At 38.2% G+C, this 22,256-nt stretch overlaps 1 protein-coding gene across 2 annotated transcripts in view; it reads right to left on the bottom strand.

The window, feature by feature from the left end:
* Positions 1–22,256, bottom strand: part of GHR (growth hormone receptor) — a 350,856-nt gene that overhangs the window by 17,467 nt on the left and 311,133 nt on the right. For both annotated transcript variants that reach the window (XM_030927287.1, XM_030927288.1), the window contains exons 4-6: positions 19,226–19,355; positions 13,218–13,390; positions 8,126–8,304 (exon numbers count right to left, since the gene is read on the bottom strand). In XM_030927287.1, the coding sequence (XP_030783147.1) occupies positions 8,126–8,304; positions 13,218–13,390; positions 19,226–19,355 (482 nt within the window). The remainder of the gene's footprint in view (positions 1–8,125; positions 8,305–13,217; positions 13,391–19,225; positions 19,356–22,256) is intronic.

The raw sequence follows: 22,256 nt of genomic DNA, 5'->3' as shown, positions 1-22,256 counted from the left end.
AAGTTGACAAAAACAAGAAATTAGGAAAACACTGTTTAATAAATGGTGCCGGGTAACTGGCTACTTATATGCAGAAGATTGAAACTGGACCCCTTCCTTTCAACATGTACAAAAATCAGCTCAAGATGGATTAAAGGTTTAAATGCAAAACCCCAAACTACAAAAACCCTAGAAGAAAACCTAGGAAATACCATTCCAGACATAGGCCATAGCAAAGACTTCATGACAAAGATGCCAAAAACAATTGCAACAAAAACAAAAATTGACAAATGGGATCTAATTAAACTAAAGAGCTTCTGCACAGCAAAAGAAACAACAGAAAAAACAATCTATAGAATGGCTGAAAATATTTGCAAACTATACATCTGACACAGGTCTAATATCCAGAATCTATAAAGAACTTAAATAAATCGACAAGCCAAAAAAAAAAGTCTCATTAAAAAATGGACAAAAGGCATAAACAAACACCTTTCAAAAGAACACAAACATGGGCCAACAAGTGTATGAAAAAAATGCTCAACATTACTAATAATTAGAGAGAGGCATATCAAAACCATAATGAGATACTACATCACAGCAGTCAGAATGGCTATTCTCAAAAAGTCAAAAAATAACAGATATTGGTGAGGTTGCAGAGAAAGGGAACACTTATACCCTGCTGGTAATAATGTAAATTAGTTCAGCCATTGTGGCAAGCAGTTTAGCAACCTCTCAAACAACTTAAAACAGAACTGTCATTTGACCCAGCAATCCCATTATTGGGTATATACCTGAAGGGATAGAAACCATTCTACCCTAAAGACACATACACATGTATGTTCATCATAGCACTATTCACAATAGCAAAGACATGGAATAAAGAAAATGGTAGACTGGATAAAGGAAATGTGGTATATGTACACCATGGAATACTACTCAGGCATAAAAAAGAACAAGATCATGTCCTCTGCAGTCACATGGATGGAGCTGGAGGCCATTATGCTAAACACACTAATACATGAACAGAAAAACAAATACCACATATTCTCACTTATTAATAGGAGCTAAACATTGAGAACAAATGGACATGAAGACGGAAACCATAGATACCAGGGTCTACTGGAGGGTAGAGGGTGGAAGGAAGGTGAAGATAAAAAAGCTGCCTTCTGGGTACTATGCTTATTACCTGGGTGATGAAATAATCTGTATGGTAAACCCCTGTGACATGCAATTTACCTACATAACAGACCTGCACATGTAACTCTGAACCTAAAATAATAGTTAAAAAATAAAACAAAAAATATCTTGAGACAAAAATTGAAACAACATACCAAACCTTAAGGGATGCAGCAAAAGTAGTTCGAAGAGCAATGGAATTTCATCGCAATAAATGCCTCCATCAGAAAACAAAGAAAGATCTCAAATTAATAACCTAATATTTTACCTGAAGAAACCAGAAAAAGAATAAACTAAGCATAAAGTTCATAGAAGGAAGGAAATAATAAAGATCAGAACAGAAATAGATGAAATAGAGAGTAGAAAATATTGAGATGGTTCCATGGTTTTGTTCTTGGTTCTAGTAATGTGATTATTATGTTTATGTATTTGTGTGTGATGAGCCATCCTTGCATCCCTGGGATAAATCCTACTTGATCATGGAGAATGATCCTTTTAATGTGCTTTTGAGTTAGCACATTAAAACAGTAGAAAAGACTAATGAAACAAGTATTTCTGAAAAGATAAAATCAACCAATCTTTAGCTAGACTAAGTAATATAAAAAAAAAAAAAGAGAGAGAAGGCCCAAATTAAAAACAAAATCAGAAATGAAGGAGGAGACATTACAACCAATACCATAGAAGTACAAATGTTCATAAGAGACCATTCTGAAAAATGCATGAGAAATGAATAAATTCCTACACACAACAACTGACTAAAACTTTCTTGAAGAAATAGAAAACCTAAATAAACCAATAATAAGTAAGGAGATTGAATCAGTAGTAAAATGTCTGTCATCAAAGATAAGCCCAGGACCTGACAGCTTCACTGGAAGCTTCACTGGAACACCAATCTTTTTTAAACTTTTCCAAAAAATAGAAGAAAAGAGGATCCTTTCAAACTGTTTCTTGATGCTAGCATTACCCTAATACCAAAACCATGAAAGGACACTACAAGAAAAGAAAATTATGGGCTAATATCTCTGATAAATACAGATGTAAAAATCTTTTTTTTTTTTTTGCTTTAATTTTTTTTTTTTTATTATACTTTAAGTTCTAGGGTACATGTGCATAACGTGCAGGTTTGTTACCTATGTATATTTGTGCCATGTTGGTGTGCTGCACCCATCAACTCGTCAGCACCCATCAATTCATCATTTATATCATGTATAACTCCCCAATGCAATCCCTCCCTCCTCCCCCCTCCCCCCTCCCCATGATAGGCCCCAGTGCGTGATGTTCCCCTTCCCGAGTCCAAGTGATGTCATTGTTCAGTTCCCACCTATGAGTGAGAACATGCGGTGTTTGGTTTTCTCTTCTTGTGATAGTTTGCTAAGAATGATGGTTTCCAGCTGCATCCATGTCCCTACAAAGGACGCAAATTCATCCTTTTTTATGGCTGCATAGTATTCCATGGTGTATATGTGCCACATTTTCTTAATCCAGTCTGTCACAGATGGACATTTGGGTTGATTCCAAGTCTTTGCTATTGTGAATAGTGCCGCAATAAACATACGTGTACATGTGTCTTTGTAGTAGAATAATTTATAATCCTTTGGGTATATACCCAGTAGTGGGATGGCTGGGTCATATGGTACATCTAGTTCTAGATCCTTGAGGAATTGCCTATACTGTTTTCCATAATGGTTGAACTAGTTTACAATCCCACCAACAGTGTAAAAGTGTTCCTATTTCTCCACATCCTCTCCAACACCTGTTGTTTCCTGACTTCTTAATGATTGCCATTCTAACTGGTGTGAGATGGTATCTCATTGTGGTTTTGATTTGCATTTCTCTGATGGCGAGTGATGATGAGCATTTTTTCATGTGTCTGTTGGCTGTATGAATATCTTCTTTTGAGAAATGTCTGTTCATATCCTTTCCCCACTTTTTGATGGGGTTGTTTGTTTTTTTCTCGTATATTTGTTTGAGTTCTTTGTAGATTCTGGATATTCGCTCTTTGTCAGATGAGTAGGTTGCAAAAATTTTCTCCCATTCTGTAGGTTGCCTGTTCACTCTGATGGTAGTTTCTTTTGCTGTGCAAAAGCTCTTTAGTTTAATTAGATCCCATTTGTCAATTTTTGCTTTTGCTGCCGTTGCTTTTGGTGTTTTAGAATTGTAAAAATCTTAAACAAAATGCTAGGAAACTAACTCAAAAGCACATTAAAAGGACCATTCTCCATGATCAAGTAGGATTTATCCCAGGGATGCAAGGATGATTCATCACACACAAATACATAAACATAATACATCATATTACTAGAACCAAGAACAAAACCATGGAACCATCTCAGTAGATACAGAAGAAGCACTTGTCAAAATTCAATATCCTTTCATGATAAAAACCTTTAACAATTAGATATAGAAGGAATGTAATTCAACACAATAAAGGCCATGTATAACAAACTGACATCAGAATAAACAGTGAAATGTGGAAAGCTTTTCCTGTAAGACAAGGAACAAGACAAAGACGCCTACTCTTGCCACTTCTATTCAATGTAACTCCTCTATTCGACTCTACTCTACTCAATTCAAAATCCTAGTCAGAGCAATTAAGCAAGAGAGAGAAATAAAAGGCATCCAAAATTGGAAAGGAAAAAATTAATTTGTCCTTGCTTACAGATGACATGATTTTATATATAGAAAACCCTAGAGACTTCAACAAAAAATTGCTAGAACAGATAAACAAATTCAGTAAAGCTGCAGGATACAAAGTCAACATAAAAAATCAGTAATATTTCTATACACTAATAAGGAACAATCTGAGAAAGAAATAAAAAAATCCCATTCACAATAGCTATAAAAATAAAAATAAAATAAAATACCCAGAAATAAATTTAAACAAGGAGGTGAAAGATCTGTACACTGTAAATTGTAAAACATGAAGACAACACAAATAAATGAACAGATAGCCCATGTTCATGGATTAGAAGAACTAATATTGTTCAAATGTCCCTACTACCCAAAGCAATCTACAGACGCAATGCAATCCTTATCAAAATTCCTATGTCATTTTTCACAGAAATAGAAAAAGCAATTCTAAAATTTGTCTGCAACCACAGTAGACTATGAATAGCCAAAGCAATCTTGAACAAAAAGAAAAAGGTTGAAATCATCACTCTACTGATCTCAAAACATAATACAAAGCTATAATACTCAAAACAGCATGGTACTGGCATTAAAATTACATAAACCAATGTAAAAGAATAAAGTGGTCAGAAATAAATCCACACATTCATAGTAAATTGATTTATCACAAAGGTGCTAAGAATACACAGTAAGGGAAGGATTCTGTCTTTAAATGTTGTTGGGAAAATTGGACATCCATATGCAGAAGAATGAAATCATACCCTTATTTTATATCATATACAAAAATAAACTCAAAATTGATTAAAGACTTAAATGTAAAACCTGAAACTGTACAACTACTGGAAGAAAATATAGAGTAAAAGCTCCATGACATTGGTTTCGGCAATGATTTTTTGGAAATGACTCCATTGGGTAAGGCAACAAAAGTAGAAATAGATAAATGGGATTACATGAAACTAAAAGGCTTCTGCACTGCCAAGGAAACAATCAACAGAGTGAAGAGACACTCTATGGAATGGGAGACAATATTTGAATACATCTGATAAGAGTTTAATATCTGAAATATATATGGAACTAAACCAATTCAATAGCAAGAAAATAAATAACCCAATTAAAAAACAGGCAAAGGGCCAGGCGCGGTGGCTCAAGCCTGTAATCCCAGCACTTTGGGAGGCCGAGACGGGCGGATCACGAGGTCAGGAGATCGAGACCATCCTGGCTAACACGGTGAAACCCCGTCTCTACTAAAAAAATACAAAAATCTAGCCGGGCGAGGTGGCGGGCGCCTGTAGTCCCAGCTACTGCGGAGACTGAGGCAGGAGAATGGCGTAAACCCGGGAGGCGGAGCTCGCAGTGAGCTGAGATCCGGACACTGCACTCCAGCCCGGGTGACAGAGCAAGACTCCGTCTCAAAAAAAAAAAAAAAAAAAAAAAAAAAGAAACAGGCAAAGGACCTGAATATAAATTTTTAAAAAGAAGATATAGAAATGGCCAACAGGTATATGAAAAATGCTTGACATCTTTAATCATCAGGGAAATGTAAATTTAAACCACAATGAGCTATCAGCTCACAGAAGGCATAGAGTGCACAAAGATGTTAGGATGGCTATTTTCAAAAAAAGAAGAGAAAACAAGTGTTGGTGAGAATGTGGACAAAAGGGAACCCTTGCACACTATTGGTGGGAGTGTAAATTAGTATACCCTCTATGGAAAATAATATGAAGCTTCCTCAAAAGATGAAAAATAGAACTACCATGTGATCCATTATATTATTCCACTACTAAGTATATATCCAAGGAAAATGAAATCAGTACGTTGAAGAAATATCTGGGCTCCCATGTTCATTACTTATAACAGCCAAGAAATAGAATAACCTATGTTCCATTAATGGATAAGTTGATAAAGAAAATGTGGTGTATATATATACAATGGAATGCTATCAGCCTTAAAAAAAGAAGGATATCCTGTCGCTTGTGACAACGTGGATGAACCTGGAGGATATTATATTAAGAGAAATGATCCGGAGACAGAAAAACAAATACCACATAATCTCACTTATATGCAGAATCTAAAAAAGTTGAACTCAGAAGTAGAGAGTTGAATGGTGGTTATCAGGGGTGGTGGGTAGGGTGGAGAGTTGAGGAGATATTGATGAAAGAACTAAAATTTTCAGTTAGTAGGAACAAGTTTAAGAAATCTATTGTACAAAATGGTGACTATAGTTAATGCCTATGTATTGTATTTTGGAAATCTCTAAGTGAGTAGATTTTAAGTGTTCTCAATATACACAAAAAAATGGTGTGTGTGGTAATGTATGTTACTTACTGTGATAGAACCATTCTACAATGTATCCATATTTCAAGAAAAGTTGTACACAATAAATACACAAAAAATTTTTTGATCATTAAAAAAATTCACCATTCTATCTAGTACTTTGAATGGATCATTTCCCCATGCATGATTTAATTACATCATATATTAGTCATTTGGAAAATATTGGTTCACTGACTTGTAGATTTTTCTAAATGTTTATATATTTTATTACACAATACAATTAAAAAATCACTTTCATTAATATCACCATGAATCTCTTCAAGAAAAGTCTTCAAATATTAAAACACTATGAAGCTCACGGTTGGAGACACAAATTTTCCAAAAAGGCAAAATGAATTGCTTTGAAAAGTCAAATTTTTTCCATGGCAAAAAATACAGTCAGCTGTTTTTCTTGAAGCGACAAGCTCACCTCATTCATTTTTGAGAAATGTTTGCCAATTCAAATATGAATAACCATCTGCCAGTTTATCAGTTGTTCTTCCAAGTAAAAATGGTGCTCCAAGCAATAAAAGCAACTAGTTCAGCTGGCAACTCAGTCATTTCAGCACTTTTCTTCAAGATAAATACAATACCTCAGTATGCAGCAGACATGCTTAATGTGTAATTCCCATATGTCACACAGAATATTAATAAGCTATGTACTCAAAGGTCGAGATTTAGCAAAATTAACAATTTTTACAGCTTCATCAAGAATGTCATACGTGAAACTGGCTTTTCCCCCTTCTTTACTGTCAGTGCATGATGATGGAGAATACAATGACTATTAGTAAAATTTGATCCTACTGCCTTGCTTCATGCTAAGGTGCCAGTGTTTCCAGCATTGCTTTTGTGCCATTAAATTAAATTTCAGCATAGTGAATAAAATAACATTTTAGTATATTGTGAAAATAGTACTGAACTCTCTGAAAGGGTCTCAGGGACCCTCAGGGGTCTGTGGTTCCCACTTTGAGAACCGCCACCTCAGGTATTTAGCACAGTGCCTTCTGCATAGTAGTTATTTCAGTACCTGTTGCTGAATAATGTTTGATTGTAGCTTGGATGTAGACAGTCTTGTTTGACTTAGCATCCAACCAGGCCTTTTATTTGTACCAAGTTACAGAACATATCTAAATTAAAATGATTCAGAAAATAGAGCCCCAAAGTCCAGTATTGCAACTACTCAAAGTTTCTCCAAACTTAACTTTCCTCTAATGACAAAATTGGCATCTTTTTCAGTGGTTCACTGAATGTCCTGGTGTCTCAAAATTCTGGGAGTGATCTGTGCCAGGCTGCTGGGCATCACCTGATGAGTGGCCAGAAACTGCTTGGCTTGGCTGTGGCTATGGCTGTGGTTAGACAGATTTAGAATTAGTTATATTGGGAGCAGCATGATACTCCCATTTTTCCTCTTGTTATGTGCCATGTGAACTTTATCGAAGTGCTGAGTTCCATATGCTTGGTAAGGAAGAGAGGGATTCAGAGGTCAACCGGTACCATGCTCTCTAATTGCCTACGTAAGAATTTCAGCTTGATTCTTCTCTGAGGTATGTAACAAAACATCCTTCTGAAACCTCTAAGAGACAAATTCCCTTCCTCTGTTTCCTGTAGACACGTATGAATTTGTTTTAATGGGAGTCTTTTGAGTAGCTGCAACTGAAATCATGGGAAAATATTTGGCCATAGTCACTGTTGACTTTGATCACAAACTTTCCCATTTTTATCCACATCCCCAAAGACAGCTAAGTGGCCAGTCTATAATTTTACTCTAAAGTTAAACTGGACCTCAAGAATGAATAGAGAAATAGTTTTCCTTTCCTTCCACAGGCCTCCATATATACATAAGCATCTCCTGTCTTAACAGAATTTCAAGATAATATTTTACCGATTAACATGTTTTCTCAAATAAGAAATTATGGCGCATACAGCATGAACATGTGGTATTAGGTCAAAAGAAAGTCTAATGATAAATGAGAGAGAGGTTGATGAAACAGAAAGAAAAGTCAAAGTGTAAGGTGTAGTGACATCTTACCATTTTCCATTTAGTTTCATTTACTTCTTTGTATTGAAGTTCATACTCCAGAACCATCCATCCTTTCTGAATATCTGCATTGGGTGGTGCTTCCCATCTCACTTGAATATCTGCATGAATCCCAGTTAAACTGACGTTCAGTAAAGTCCAGTTGAGGGCAATGGGTGGATCTGGTTGCACTGTGCAATTCAACAGAGCATTAGTACACAGACAGACACAATTTATTATTAATGGAAGGCATTCTTCTCAGAAGACCAAATTACTTTCTACATTTTTGATCGTTCATACTCTTATTTCTTCCAATATTTTTCTTATTGTAACTTTCACTTTATAAGAGAGTAACTTTTTTTAACTCAAGGGTGACTTGTTTTTAACTTTTAAATAAGCCCTTTCAAAAATTCCTTTGGGAGCAAAAAATCTGATCACTAACTATTTTCAAGATCTGCCATGTTTTATATTTCTTTTTGCTCTGATATCATAAATACATCAGGATTTTGGCAAATGAATTCATTTTCGCTTGAAACTGAAAAAACAGAGTCAGAAAAACTTATGGAATTTAGACATGGGGCTGCTGTGGAACTAGGGGTAGAGAAATCTTTTTTCTTGCAACTATGTATGGCCTGGGGGCAGAGACCTCACTTACCTCATTTCTGTGTTGTTCCCTGAAAGGCTCATCTTTGCCTCATTAATCCGTATTCCGTCAGCTGTACTTTCTTTCTTTTTTTTTTTTTTTGAGACGGAGTCTCGCTCTGTCGCCTGGGCTGGAGTGCAGTGGCGCGATCTCGGCTCACTGCAAGCTCCGCCTCCCGGGTTCACGCCATTCTCCTGCCTCAGCCTCCCGAGTAGCTGCGACTACAGGCGCCCGCCACCTCGCCCGGCTAGATGTTTTTTGTATTTTTTAGTAGAGACGGGGTTTCACAGTGTTAGCCAGGATGGTGTTGATCTCCTGACCTCGTGATCCGCCCGTCTCGGCCTCCCAAAGTGCTGGGATTACAGGCTTGAGCCACCGCGCCCGGCCCATGTACTTTCAAGATATAACAGAATCCAACCATATCTCACCGCCTGCACCACTATAACCTGGTCCTAGCCATTATCCTTTTTTACTCTTCTTCAATCTTCTCATACAATCTTCCTGCACACTCTGCTAACGCTCCCTAGCTTTGTGGTCTTCCTAGCCACATGTGATGTTTTCTTCTGACATAAGAAGGAAGAAGGCATTATGCTAGTCTCATAAGTGGTGACGATTCAGTGTTTTCTGTCTTTTTCTTAACTGTCATATGAACAACTTGAAACACTGTTTTCCTCAGGTTCTATTGATATACTCTACAGTCCCAGGAAAATTTGTTGCATTCTGCTTATTAGGACCTCAAAGACCACAATTTCTCAGAGGCTGATGAAGAAAATATGGATTTCAAAGCCAGGAACTATGTCTAAATTTATATTCTAGATAGTTCCTGGTAAATTATTGATAGTTTTTCTGTCATATACAGAAGGCCACCTAGAGTGTTGCAAAGTGTGCATCCCTAGGGTTGACTGGAGATAACTCTACAGATACACACAGTGAGGTGCTCTTACTGACTGTCAAATCTGGTGGCCAAAGAGGGAAGCTCTTGTGTGCACCCACGTGAAAAGGCTTTATGGTGGAGGAGCATGCTGTTGCCCTCTGGGGTCGACACCACCTTTTTAAAAACCGGGACAGTCAAAATTTGATGAATCATGACTACATTTTGAAAATTAAATTGGAAGGATATGCAAAATGGCCAAACTACATATGCCGATATAATGGCAGTAATTCCTCAACCTTCTGGATTTGTTGGAGATTCAGGAATCCTGATAATCAAAGCTTAACCCTTTAAAGTGACAAAACTATAAAACTGGTTTTAATGGAAGATTTTCTATAACTTATTACTTATGCTACATTTGAAAAATAGAGGATATGAGACAAGGTCCTTTTGGAAAAGGCTTGGTACCACCATTACAGGCATAATAATGACCTCTCCTTTACCTCTACACATATACATCTACATGCTGTATTGACAACTCCTGTGAGATACTTTAAAAATATCTGAAACTTAATATATCCCCAAACAAACCCTTGCTCTTCCTCTCTAAAACCTGCTCTCCTTTCCTCTTTCCCATCTCTGTTAATGAGGACTCAATTCCTCTAGCTGCTCAGGATAAAAACAATGAACTCGTCCTTGGCTCATCTTTTCCTCATTAATCCATATTCCATCAGCTGTACTTTCAAGATATAACAGAATCCAACCATGTCTCACCGCCTGCACCACTATAACCTGGTCCTAGCCATTATCCTTTTTCATTCTTCTTGCTGCATTTGTCTCCCCACTGTACTCCTTTGGTCTTTGTCCCCCTCCAGTCTATTCTCCATGCAATCCTCAAGTGAAATGACACAGTGATTATCCTAACACATTAGATCACATCACTCATCCTCTAAAACCCTCCAAAGGCTTCCTACCTCACTCCAAGTGAAAGTCAAAGTCATTACAATGGTTGGGTAGATTTGACTGTCTTGTCTGTGGGATTTGGTCTCATACCAGTCTCTTCACTCACTCTGTGCCCACCCCACCGCCTGCCTGCTGTTCACTGAGTGAGGAAAAGCATGCTTCTACTTTGAGATCTTTCCTCTGGCTGTGCCCCTTTGCTGAAATGCCCTTCCCTGAGACACACACATTATTATCCTCTCTAATCCTTCTTTATTCAAATGCCACTGACTCAGGGATGCCAATCCTGAAAACTCAATACTGCAACCTCTTCAACACTCCTATTCTCCTTTTCTATATTTCTCCATAGCATTGCCGCTTTCCGCCCTCACTGGGATTAGATCCCACCAGGGAAGACAGTTTCTATCCCCAGCATGGAGAACACTGACTGGCCTGAGAGAAGAACATAATAAATATTTGCTGAATGAATTGAATGACTGACAAATGTCTAACTAATACAGTACTTTAAATCCAAAGAACAGCCCTATGAGGTAGTACCATACATTCATATTTTACAAGGAAGCTGAGGCTTATAATGATTGACAACTTTCTCAAGATCTATTAGGGTTACCTTAGTTCTTTGTTTTCTTTCACTCTCAGCACCTTCTCCCACAACTATTGTGCTAGTTGTAGCTGCCTGTCATAATCTTTTACCTTGATGATCTCAGTCTTTGAACCTCTTCTACCTTTAGTCCGTCCCACTCCAATCTATGTTTCACATTGCAACAAGATTAATTTCTCTGAGGCATTGATAATGAGACAAGTGGTACTGCAAAGCCTCAAGAGTAAAAGCATGGAGGCTGGAGGTTCAAATCCCAGCTCTACCTACTAGCTGTTTTACTTGAACTTCAAATGCCCTGCACCTCGGTTTCATTATCTGTAAAGTGGGATTGCAAAAGATGGTTTTTATACCTGACACGTGGTAAGTCTTTTGTGACTGTTAGCTATTACTATTCTCAAGTCATTTCCCTATTTAAACATCCTCAAAGGTACCTTGTGACAGTTAAAGTCCAAATTCCTTTTTGGGGCATGAACAACTACTGATGATTTCTCCAGCTGACTAGTAGGGCTTTCTAACTGCTCCTGCGTCCCCTGAACACGTGCTATTTGTTACTGTTGGAACTTAGTAGTTACTGAAAGGCAAGTCCACTGCAGTACCTGACAACACTCACTCATGCTTTTGACCACTGTGGGTAACCACTTTTTTAAAAATAGGGAGAGTCCAATTCCAGTTCAGAGGTAACTAAACTGTCACCATCTCTGTGCAGCCAGCCCTTCCTCATCCCTCAGGCCTGTCAATCATTCACACATTTGGCCACCACCTTTGCAGCTCTGCATTCCACGTATTTCCAGGCTAACACCTATCACACTGCACTGCAATTATCTGCGAATATGCCTGACTCCCTTCTTCGACTGTATCGTACTTATTCTATAACCACCACCACCAGAACAGTGCCTGACACATGACAGGTGTTCAGTGAAAGTCAGCCAGGTAAATGAGTAGGACTGGCCATATGCTATTGGCAGAGAACAGAGTTAGAATATGGGTTTTAACCCAGTATTCTTGCTACTATCCCATTCTGCTATCCCATTTAGTTTTAGCTCAACAGCTATACCACTGATGTTAAGGACACATACTAAATTGTCTTTGCAAAGCAATTGGGTTATTTTTACTGCTTGATACAGGTCTCTTAATCTTATCCCTTAAAGTCAGCCTATTAGATTTTATTTGTTTCTATCTGTAACTTCTAGCCACATACTCCTATCTCTTCCAGTCAGCTTATGCCTAGAAGACCACATAAAAGAACAACACATTTGGGAGAAGCAACGAGGAATTCCTATAAGCAACAGATTAGCTTTTGTGGATAGATTTTGAGGCACCAATTTCAGCTACTCAATGTCCTTCTTTGATTCTTTCTATTTTGCTGCTTATACTATTAAAGTGTAAACATGAATATTCTAATTATAGTTGTTTGTTTTATTTGTTTTGTTTCCACCTTGTGTCCATATGATGGGCAAAGGATCCTCTGTTTGGATCTTTCACTTAGTTCACTGAGCTGATTGTCTCCAGTATTTGTTCTGAGATCTTATAAACATGTCTTTAAAGTGACTGTGGCTGTTTTGTAAATGTAAAATTCCAGAATGATTATGCTTTGTGATAAAGAAAATCTAGGCTTTGATTATAGCAATGGTAGAGGTCAAAGGCCAACGTATTTCAGTGAATCTGAATATAAGCATCCTATCAAATAATTAGGAAGTAAGAAATTCTAAGAATATATTAAGTTTACCCTTTGCAGTGGAACATAACACAACACAGCTTCAAAGATAGCCTAAAGGAAAAGACTCCACAAGGTTCCTATTCTTTTCTTCACAACATTTACTGCCAGTTTACTTTATGTTAAAGTCAACTTGAGTTCCCCCTGCCCTTTTCCTCTTGCTCACCAGTTGATCCCATCTCCTTAAAACAGACCTCCATGTATCTATAGAACACTGTTACAAAGTCTTCCTACTTGATTATACTTGGACCTTGCAGGCCTCCCCATTTATTTAGTGTAAAACTATGTCAAATGAAACAAAAACCTGTGATTTACCTATTTCGTCAACAGAGAAACACTTTTCATCCACTGTACCACCATTGCTAGTTAGCTTGATACAATAAGGTATCCAGATGGAGGTAAATGATGAATTAAAGTAACAGCTGTTTTCCCCAGCAGAAACATAATCAGGGCATTCTTTCCATTCTTGAGTCCATTCTTGAATATTTCTAAAATGGAGGATTAAAAAAGATTAATTGTTCCAAAAATCATGTTGCAGCTGAAGTCCAAGTAAGGTGCTTGATAGTCTGATTCAATAAATTGGAACACACATATTTTGTGAAGACGTGTTTTAGCAACATCATTTCCAAGACATATCACATTGGTGGACAATATCATCAGTGTCTGAAGACTGCTACGAGGCCATTTGGTACTTCTGCCTGTGGTAAAACCTTCCGTTTATTGAATGCATATGCTATGTCTGGTCATAAATTGATTCCTATGGTAGGTACTTTATTATGCCCGTTCTATAGATGAAGGTTCTGAGACTTAGGGACATTTTAAAAATGTTCATTAAAACAGTACAGAGAATCACCCCAAACTAGAGATTCCCAGAGAACAGTGAAAGTTTAGACCTGGCTGTTTTCCCAGACTATGGTGAAAGAAACTGAGGAGACAAGTTGATGTGTGCTCTGGGCAGAGTGATGCACCAACACTGTGCAGATATAAAGATAAGTAAGATGCAGTCCCCTAATTTCAGGCTAAAATAAGACTCAAATTCCCATCTGAGTAGTTTTTTGGGCCTCTTATATTCATTACATTGATATTTAATGAGAATTGGTTATGTCTAAAACATAATGACAGACATTATGGGGGATTCATAGATGTCTAAGGAATTCCTCCTGCCTCAGAAGGAAAGAGCAAAAAATGGTATTAGAAAGCAATGTGGGTAAGTGCTCATTAGTAGTGCTCTCTAGGGTCCTCAAAGTTTAGAAGAGGGAATGATTGCTGTGGCTCTTCATGGAAGGCTTCAAGGTGGAGGTGTGTTTTTAGCATTCTTGAAGGATGGGTAAAATTTAATAGATGACAATATGGCAAGGAAGGGAGGAAACTGAGAGGTCAGAGGGATTGAGGTAAGGAAGTATGGGCATGAGTGTGGTGAGGGAAGCAAAAGGCAATGGAATGACAGGAAAATTTTCTTAAATTAGAATTGCTACTTGGGTGAGGTAGTTCATTATCCCCTTGTTATTCACTAGCCTATTAACTGAGAAGATAATTTATAAGTCAAAGGGACATAAAACCACGTAATCTGTGGTTGTGGAAGATGAGGTAGGAATGGCCTGTGCAGCCAGAGGCTGCTGTGGCTCACAGGCCAGACTGTAGAGGTTTGGGACCATCCCTCTGTGGAATGGGTGCTGGGCAGCAGTGGACAATGAGGACATTGCAGGCTGTAAGGAAGGCAGGACCTGGAAGGAATGGATGCAAAGCTGGGAGAAGATGCCTATTTCTTTCTTATAGCTGTTTCTCAGGCTGGTCTGCTTGGCAACAGGAGAAAACTTGTGTAGTATCAGGGGGTACTTGAGACGACTGCTCCTCAGCTGTTGGAAGGAAATTGGGATTTAAATGGCAGAGACTCCAGGGGCTGAGATAGTGAATTGCTGCTTTGGTTGAGACTCTTAAAAGTTGCATATGCTGGCTGGGTACAGGTGGTTCATGCCTGTAATCCCAGCACTTTGGGAGGCTGAGGTAGGTGGATCATGACGTTAGCAGTTTGAGACCAGCCTGGCTAACGTGGTAAAACCCCATCTGTACTAAAAATACAAAAATTAGCTGGATGCAATGGCATGCTCCTGTAATCCCAGCTATTCAGTAGGTAGGCTGAGGCAGGAGAATTGCTTGAACCCAGGAGGCAAAGGTCGCAGTGAGTCAAGATCGCGCCACTGCACTCCAGCCTGGGCGACAAAGCAAGACTCCATCTCAAAAAAAAAAAAAAAAAATTGCATACGCTTGAATGAGATTCATCTCTGATGCAAAAAGTAGATGGGCAAAAGGCAGAAGAAAAGATAAGGGGTGTGTGTGTGTGTGTGTAAGTATGTGTGTATGTAGAGTCAGAAGAAAAATGCTAAAAAAAATTAGGAATAGGTGGGTGGTTCATTGAACTATAGTATGCTTAATTTGATATTTACTTTCAAACTAAGTAAGAGTGTATTAAAGAGAGTAGTTGTAAGAAGATTGCCCAGAAAATGAAGCTTTCACATAATAGAAGGGATATCAAATGTACTTAGCATAAGTGATAGTATAAAAGTGAGAAAACTCAAAGTATTAAGACGTCCCAAAGATGTAGATAGTGCTCAACAGGTCTGGATTTCTAAAATATTAGCTCTTTCATGATTCACAGAATTTCTCAACAGTGCATGTCAGTACCTTGGTCCCCATGAGGACTGTGTAAAAAACCCTGTTTAGATTATCCCAAATCCATGAACTCCACAGGACAAACAAAGCATTTATTTTAAGCATGATGGATCAGAAACAGCTAGTTCAAAACACTGCTTCCAACCTCTTTCTTCATGAACCAATGTTGAATTTCACTTTAAATAAATATTTATAACTTATATTTTAAACTATTAAATGTAGACAAGAACCCAAATTAGCTCATAAAACAGATACTGTGTCACTTGCCTTCTCTGGGTTGAATGTCTCTACAGAAGACCAAAATCAATTCATGGAAGCTACCCTTTGCTCTTACTCCCAAAAGTTAAGTGCTTTAGGTTTGCTCCCAGACTATCTTGTGAAATGGAAGGGGTGAGAACCATAGAAAGAGACTATCATTAAAAATAAGAATAAAGAGCAGAAGAAATGTTTTTCATCTAAAGACAACCAACTGGAAAAAATAATAAAAATAAAACCTCATGTATGTTTTTAAGGGCAGCTGTTCTCATGACAGAAAGCTCACATGTTTTTGGCTTTAAATTCAATACTTTTGTTAAGAAAAATGGAAGTAATAATGCCCTTTCTCCCTACTGATTTTCCACACAACCTTGTATAGAAAATAAAATTTCTCTTAAGACCAGGGTAATTTTTGAAGTGGGGTTGAATGGGTATGGAAGAGGTGGGGGATACAACTTTAAGGACTGAGTGTTCACATGCCCAGTTCCTTTAAAAACACAGCTTTTACATGCAAGGAGCTGAGAGCAGAGCAGCTCGAACATGCTTCCCAGAGCCTCCTTTTGCCATGCCTGTAATGTGCATTCATCCCGAGTCCCCTGTAAGCTCAGAGGCTGAATTTGGCACTATTGCCATCACAGGATGGCAGAGACTGTTTTGAATCAGCTGCTTTAACATGTGGAGGCTGTCTCTTCTGCCAGCTACCTGGCAAGGAGCAGAGCCAGGCAAAACACACAACTGCCTGTAGGGCTGTGCCTGAAATGTCGTGTTGACAGCCTGACATGTTCACATTCCATTGTGCTTTAGATAGGCCAGGCCAGCAAACGGAAACAACTGCACCTCCCACTGACTCTGGTTTTGGATAAAATCCACAGTTTTATGTATGTATCAGGGATGCGAAGCATGTTTCTATAGTTTCAGGAGTTGCCTGGCAACTGAGTTCTAAGAAACAATGACAGGAGTCAGAAAGTGCATTTGTATTGTCTTCTTTGTGAAGTGGGCAATGAGAAGTCAAATTTATCTGTACACTAATCAGTCCAGTCCAGTCCTGATACTCCTAATCCCTCAGTTTTACCCTTCTTCGATAAACTGGGCTGTGGGCTCATAGCAGTTTGGCTAAGATATTCAAAATAGTTATATTTTATAGAAAAAACACAAATATCTAATTTTGTAAGTTTGAGTTGGCACTTAATCATAAGGTTGTACTTACTCTCCTGGGATTCCAAACACTATCAGGGCAAAATCTAAGACATCTTTCTGAATATGTCTGAAATTTTTCCTCTACCCAGTCACACTTTCAGCAGCATGCTTGGTAGCGTAGATCCTGGATTTGAACCAGGGATGCTGAAATGACTGGGGTGTGCATAAGATGCCTGTGGAAAGAGTTATGTGACGCTGATTGATGAGGGCAAGGGACATATATTTATCAAGGCTTCATTCCTTTCGATTTCTCTTTTTGGTTATATTCAAATTTGGTAAATACTGAGGTAGCAAAACATTATTTTCATAAAGTAGGCCCAGCTTAAGAGGTTATTTTGCTAATTTTCTTTATTTAGTGATTCCACACATTTCAAAAGTGTCATCAAACATACTAACTTCATGTCCGAATGTGTTTATAGAAATCAACTTTGTTTACAGGTCCCAACCTCTTTGTGGTGTCAGCCTTAAGGAAAAATATAGTGCCCAAACATTTCATCTTCACTTCACTTCATCCAAGAGATCTCTCTTACACTGAAAGGTGGGGAAGGTCCACTTGGTTGCTAACTCCAAGTATTTTTTTATCTGCAAATTAAGCAGCAGCTCTGCATTAAAATGATCTTATACCAATAATTATAACAATTTATTGGTATAAATGGTCTTATACCACTTATAGTCATCTTTATAGTCCAGGAACTGGATTTCTATATCATAATTATTTTTAAATTATCACTATACTACCGATAATAAGAATACCAGCTACAATTTGCTGAGTAATTATTATATGTCAAGTACTCTGCCAAGTATTTTTCATGGGTTATCTCATACGATCCTCACAAGAAGCCATGAGGCAAGTCCGTTATCTCCTTTCTGCAAATGAGGAGGCTGAGTTGTACACAAACTGGCTAATTTCCTGAGTATTCCTTGGTGAGAAAGTGCAGAACTACACTGAAGTGCAGGTTTGTTGGCCCTGAGCTTATACCCTTAACTGTTGGCTGCATCTTCCTTCCCTTTCCCAGCTCTTCCGTGGGATAGACAATATCATCCTCCGACTAATGAACACCTTGAGCCAAGGATAAAGGGTCCTCACTAAGCCTGCATCTTGGCTTAGGCCTTCTCTGGGGGTTGGGTGGAAAAGACGAGATAATGAAGTGTTTAAGCCTAAAATGTATAAAAGGTAAAAATATACAGAGTAAGAGTAAACCAAAAACGAAAATAATGCCAGGTGAAGGGGAAGAAATAAATAACTTGGGTGGTACCTATATTGAGAGGTCTTTGTTTCACCCTTCCTCTGTTATTTTAGAGGGTCACTGGTAAAAATGAAAAAGTACTACAGTCTTTTACTGAATATATTTAAGAGAAGGAGTATATTATCTGGTTAGAAACCAAGCTACATCTTTTAAAACATGCATCTTTTCAAAAACACCTATAACTTTCCACCACAAATAAAGTAAAATTCAAAGCCTTGCCCTTGTCTACGAGGTTTGGCATAGTCAGTCCCTAAGTAACTCTCTGATCCCTTCCCATATCACTCTCCTCACTTTCAATCTTGTGCCTTCAGTGCTGGCCTTTTTCATTCCTCAAATAGGCCAAGACTGCCTCAGGGACTTTGTACTTGCAATTTCCTCTGCCTGGATAGCCTTTCCCCCATATATTCACGTGGCCTGTCCCATTTCACTTATGTCTCTGGTGTAGGACACCACAATAGAGAGGCCTCCTAGGATCACCCATTTCAATATCACTCAAGCCTCTTATACACACTGTCATCCACATGCACATGCCCACGTGTATCCATACACGCTCTCACTCATACTTTGACACACTCTCATACATTCTCATGTACATACACAAACTCCCACACACTGCTGATATGCTGCTTTATGGCTTTATTTTTCTTAATAACCTATATTACTAGCTGACATTTTATTCAATTTTTATTGCCTGTCTCCTTGCATTGGAAGGAAATCTCCATGAGACCAGGGATTTTGTCTTTTGTAATCACTGCTATATCTCCAGGGCCTAAAATAGTACTCAGCACATAGGATAGGCTTAATTAATATTTTTTTCAGTAAATGAGTGAATGAATATTCATAGATTACATAAATCACAACAAATCACTTCTATTCCCATACTATATGTGACTCAGTGTACTTTAGCAGGTACATCCATGGAGAGGAAAATTAGGAAAGGCATGAGGGCAGCACCTTCTGGTATAGAACAGCTGTATGGGTCCTAGGCTCTTTGAACCATGATGAACCGCATCTGTCCAGTGGCATGAAAAAGTCTCTCGCTCAGGTGAACGACACTTGGTGAATTTAGGCTCCTTAGAAGAGTCTGCAGAATAAAAAGAAAAGGCAAGGCATGAAATCAGGTGGGTCATATGTGATCCTAATGAGACACGTATTTAAAGTGTGTGAAGAAACTACTGGAATGAAGCCAGCATATTCCGTGTCTAGGAGGTGATGCTGATGTCTTCCAGAAAAGCATTTCTCCTGTGTCAGTTTTAGAGCCTGTTGCTTGCCATTGTCAGCCTTTGATTCTAGACACAAACCACTTTGCCTTTTATTTCAAGCATTTTGTAGGACCTGTTTAAGAAACCAGAGCTAGAGATTAGAATTTGGATATAGGTAGTTAATCTGGAAGGTGACTTCCAGATGTAGCAGTGAGGGAATGGGGAGGGTGGGAAGGAAAGGGAGAACTAATATGTGTGTGTTACTGAGCTGCTGTGTGGAATATGCACCACCATTGTTGTGTAGAAAGATGAGAGGCTAGGACATTTATCTACCACTCCTGGTACCCAGTGGTTGAAGGGTGCCTCAGAGATGTTCACCTCCATGCACTTCTAGGCTGTACCTGCACAGGAGCTGAGGGTCTTTGCCGAGGCAGGCACCTGAGTGTGCACCTGAGTGGCATAGTGGCAAATGGACACCACCGATGGTTGTGCTGACATCAGGTGGACATGGGGGATGTAGTGTGGGAAACACAGCATGCACTACAGGGCCATTTTTCTTTTCATAGATTTCTGATAAAAGTCACGTATGTTTGCATTCTTTTAAAAGATTCAGCCAGTAAACTCATTAAATAGATGCCAATTCTAAACAACTTATACATACACATGTGTTAATTCTAATTTGAGAAGTAAGTGCAGAATGCCTTTTATGTGTTAGGATTTTAGCCAAAATTCCTCTGCATCTATGAAATCTGTTGTTATAGATGTACAACAGACAGGTATGAAGCAAGACACATGTTTATATATCAGTTCTCAGTGTTCTGATGTTCATGGCCATTCTGGAGATTTCTTTTCAAATTTCTCTTCTTTTCCTTATTTTTTTTCTCCTTATATGATTAGCCTTCAATCAGATTGTAAACTTAATCTAAAACTCTCATTCCTGGGTATCAGGGAGGCTCTCAATCTTAAAGTATCTTTATCAATACTTTGAAAGATCACTTAAAAATAAATAATATGAAGCAAATGCATAAAAACTCATGACTCCAAATTCCAGGTTACATACCTGATGTTATGAACCAAAAACACACCTCTTTTTTCCTCTAGCAACAAACTCATAAGAGATGGAATGTTATAAACCTTCTAAACAAATCCATCATTCAAATTCATTCAACAAACATTATTAAACACAAATTTTGTACCAGGTTCTGTTCTAGGAATAGAGAAATGAACAAGTTGATAAAAGTTGGTCCTTGTCTAGTTTTCACTCTAACAAAGGCAAGGATGTGGGGATCCTATGTAGAAAAATAAGCTGGGTCAGGTAGCGTGATGCCTTCAGCTTTGTTCTTTTTGCTTAGAATTGTCTTGGCTATGCAGGCTCATTTTTGGTTCCATATGAAATCTAAAGTAGTTTTTTTTCCAATTCTGTGAAGAAAGTCAATGCTAGTTTGATGAGGATAGCATTGAGTCTATAAATTACTTTGGGCAATATGGCCATTTTCATGATATTGATTCTTCCTATCCATGAGGATGTTTTTCCATGTGTTTGTGTCCTCTCTTATTTCCTTGAGCAGTGGTTTGTAGTTCTCCTTGAAGAGGTCCTTCACATCCTTTGTAAGTTGGATTCCTAGGCATTTTATTCTCTTTGTAGCAATTGTGAATGGGAGTTTGCTCGTGATTTGGCTTTCTGTTTGTCTGTTACTGGTGTATAGGAATGCTTGTGATTTTTGCACATTGATTTCATATCCTGAGACTTTGCTAATATAGCTTAAGCTAATATAGCTTAAGGAGATTTTGGGCTGAGATGATGGGGTTTTCTAAATATACAATCATTGCCATCTGCAAACAGGGACAATTTGACTTCCTCTTTTCCTAATTGAATATCCTTTATTTATTTCTCATCTGATTGCCCTGGCCAAAGCTTCGAATACTATGTTGAAAAGGAGTGGTGAGAGAGGGCATCCTTGTCTTGTGCCGGTTTTCAAAGGGAATGCTTCCAGTTTTTGCCCATTCAGTATGATTTTGGCTGTGGGTTTGTCATGAATAGCTCTTATTATTTTGAGATACGTTCCATCAATACCTAGTTTATTGAGAGTTTTTAGCATGAAGGGCTGTTGAATATTGTTGAAGGCCTTTCCTGCATCTACTGAGATAATCACGTGGTTTCGTCATTGGTTTGGTTTATATGCTGGATTACGTTTACCGATTTGTGTATGTTGAACCAGCCCTGCATCCCAGCGATGAAGCCGACTTGATCAGGGTGGATAAACTTTTTGATGTGCTGCTGGATTCGGTTTGCCAGTATTTTATTGAGGATTTTTGCATTGATGCTCATCAGAGATATTGGCCTAAAATTTTCTTTTTCTATTGTGTCTCTGACTTCAAACTATACTACAAGGCTACAGTAACAAAGACAACATGGTACTGGTACCAAATAAGACATATAGACCAATGGAACAGAACAGGGGCCTCAGAAATAACACCACACATCCACAACCATCTGACAAACCTGACAAACCATCTGACAAACCTGACAAAACAAGCAATGGGGAAAGGATCCCCTGTTTAATAAATGGTGTTGGGAAAACTGGTTAGCCATATGCAGAAAGCTGAAACTGGATCCCTTCCTTACACTATATACAAAAATTAACTCAAGATGGATTAAAGACTTAAATGTTAGACCTAAAACCATAAAAACCCTAGAAGAAAACCTAGGCAATACCATTCAGGACATAGGCATGAGCAAAGACTTCATGACTAAAACACCAAAAGCAATGGCAATAGAAGCC

Source organism: Rhinopithecus roxellana, chromosome 3 (assembly GCF_007565055.1).
Source record: "Rhinopithecus roxellana isolate Shanxi Qingling chromosome 3, ASM756505v1, whole genome shotgun sequence".
Classification (NCBI taxonomy): Eukaryota; Metazoa; Chordata; class Mammalia; order Primates; family Cercopithecidae; genus Rhinopithecus; species Rhinopithecus roxellana.
This window is presented reverse-complemented; position numbering and strand designations above follow the sequence as displayed.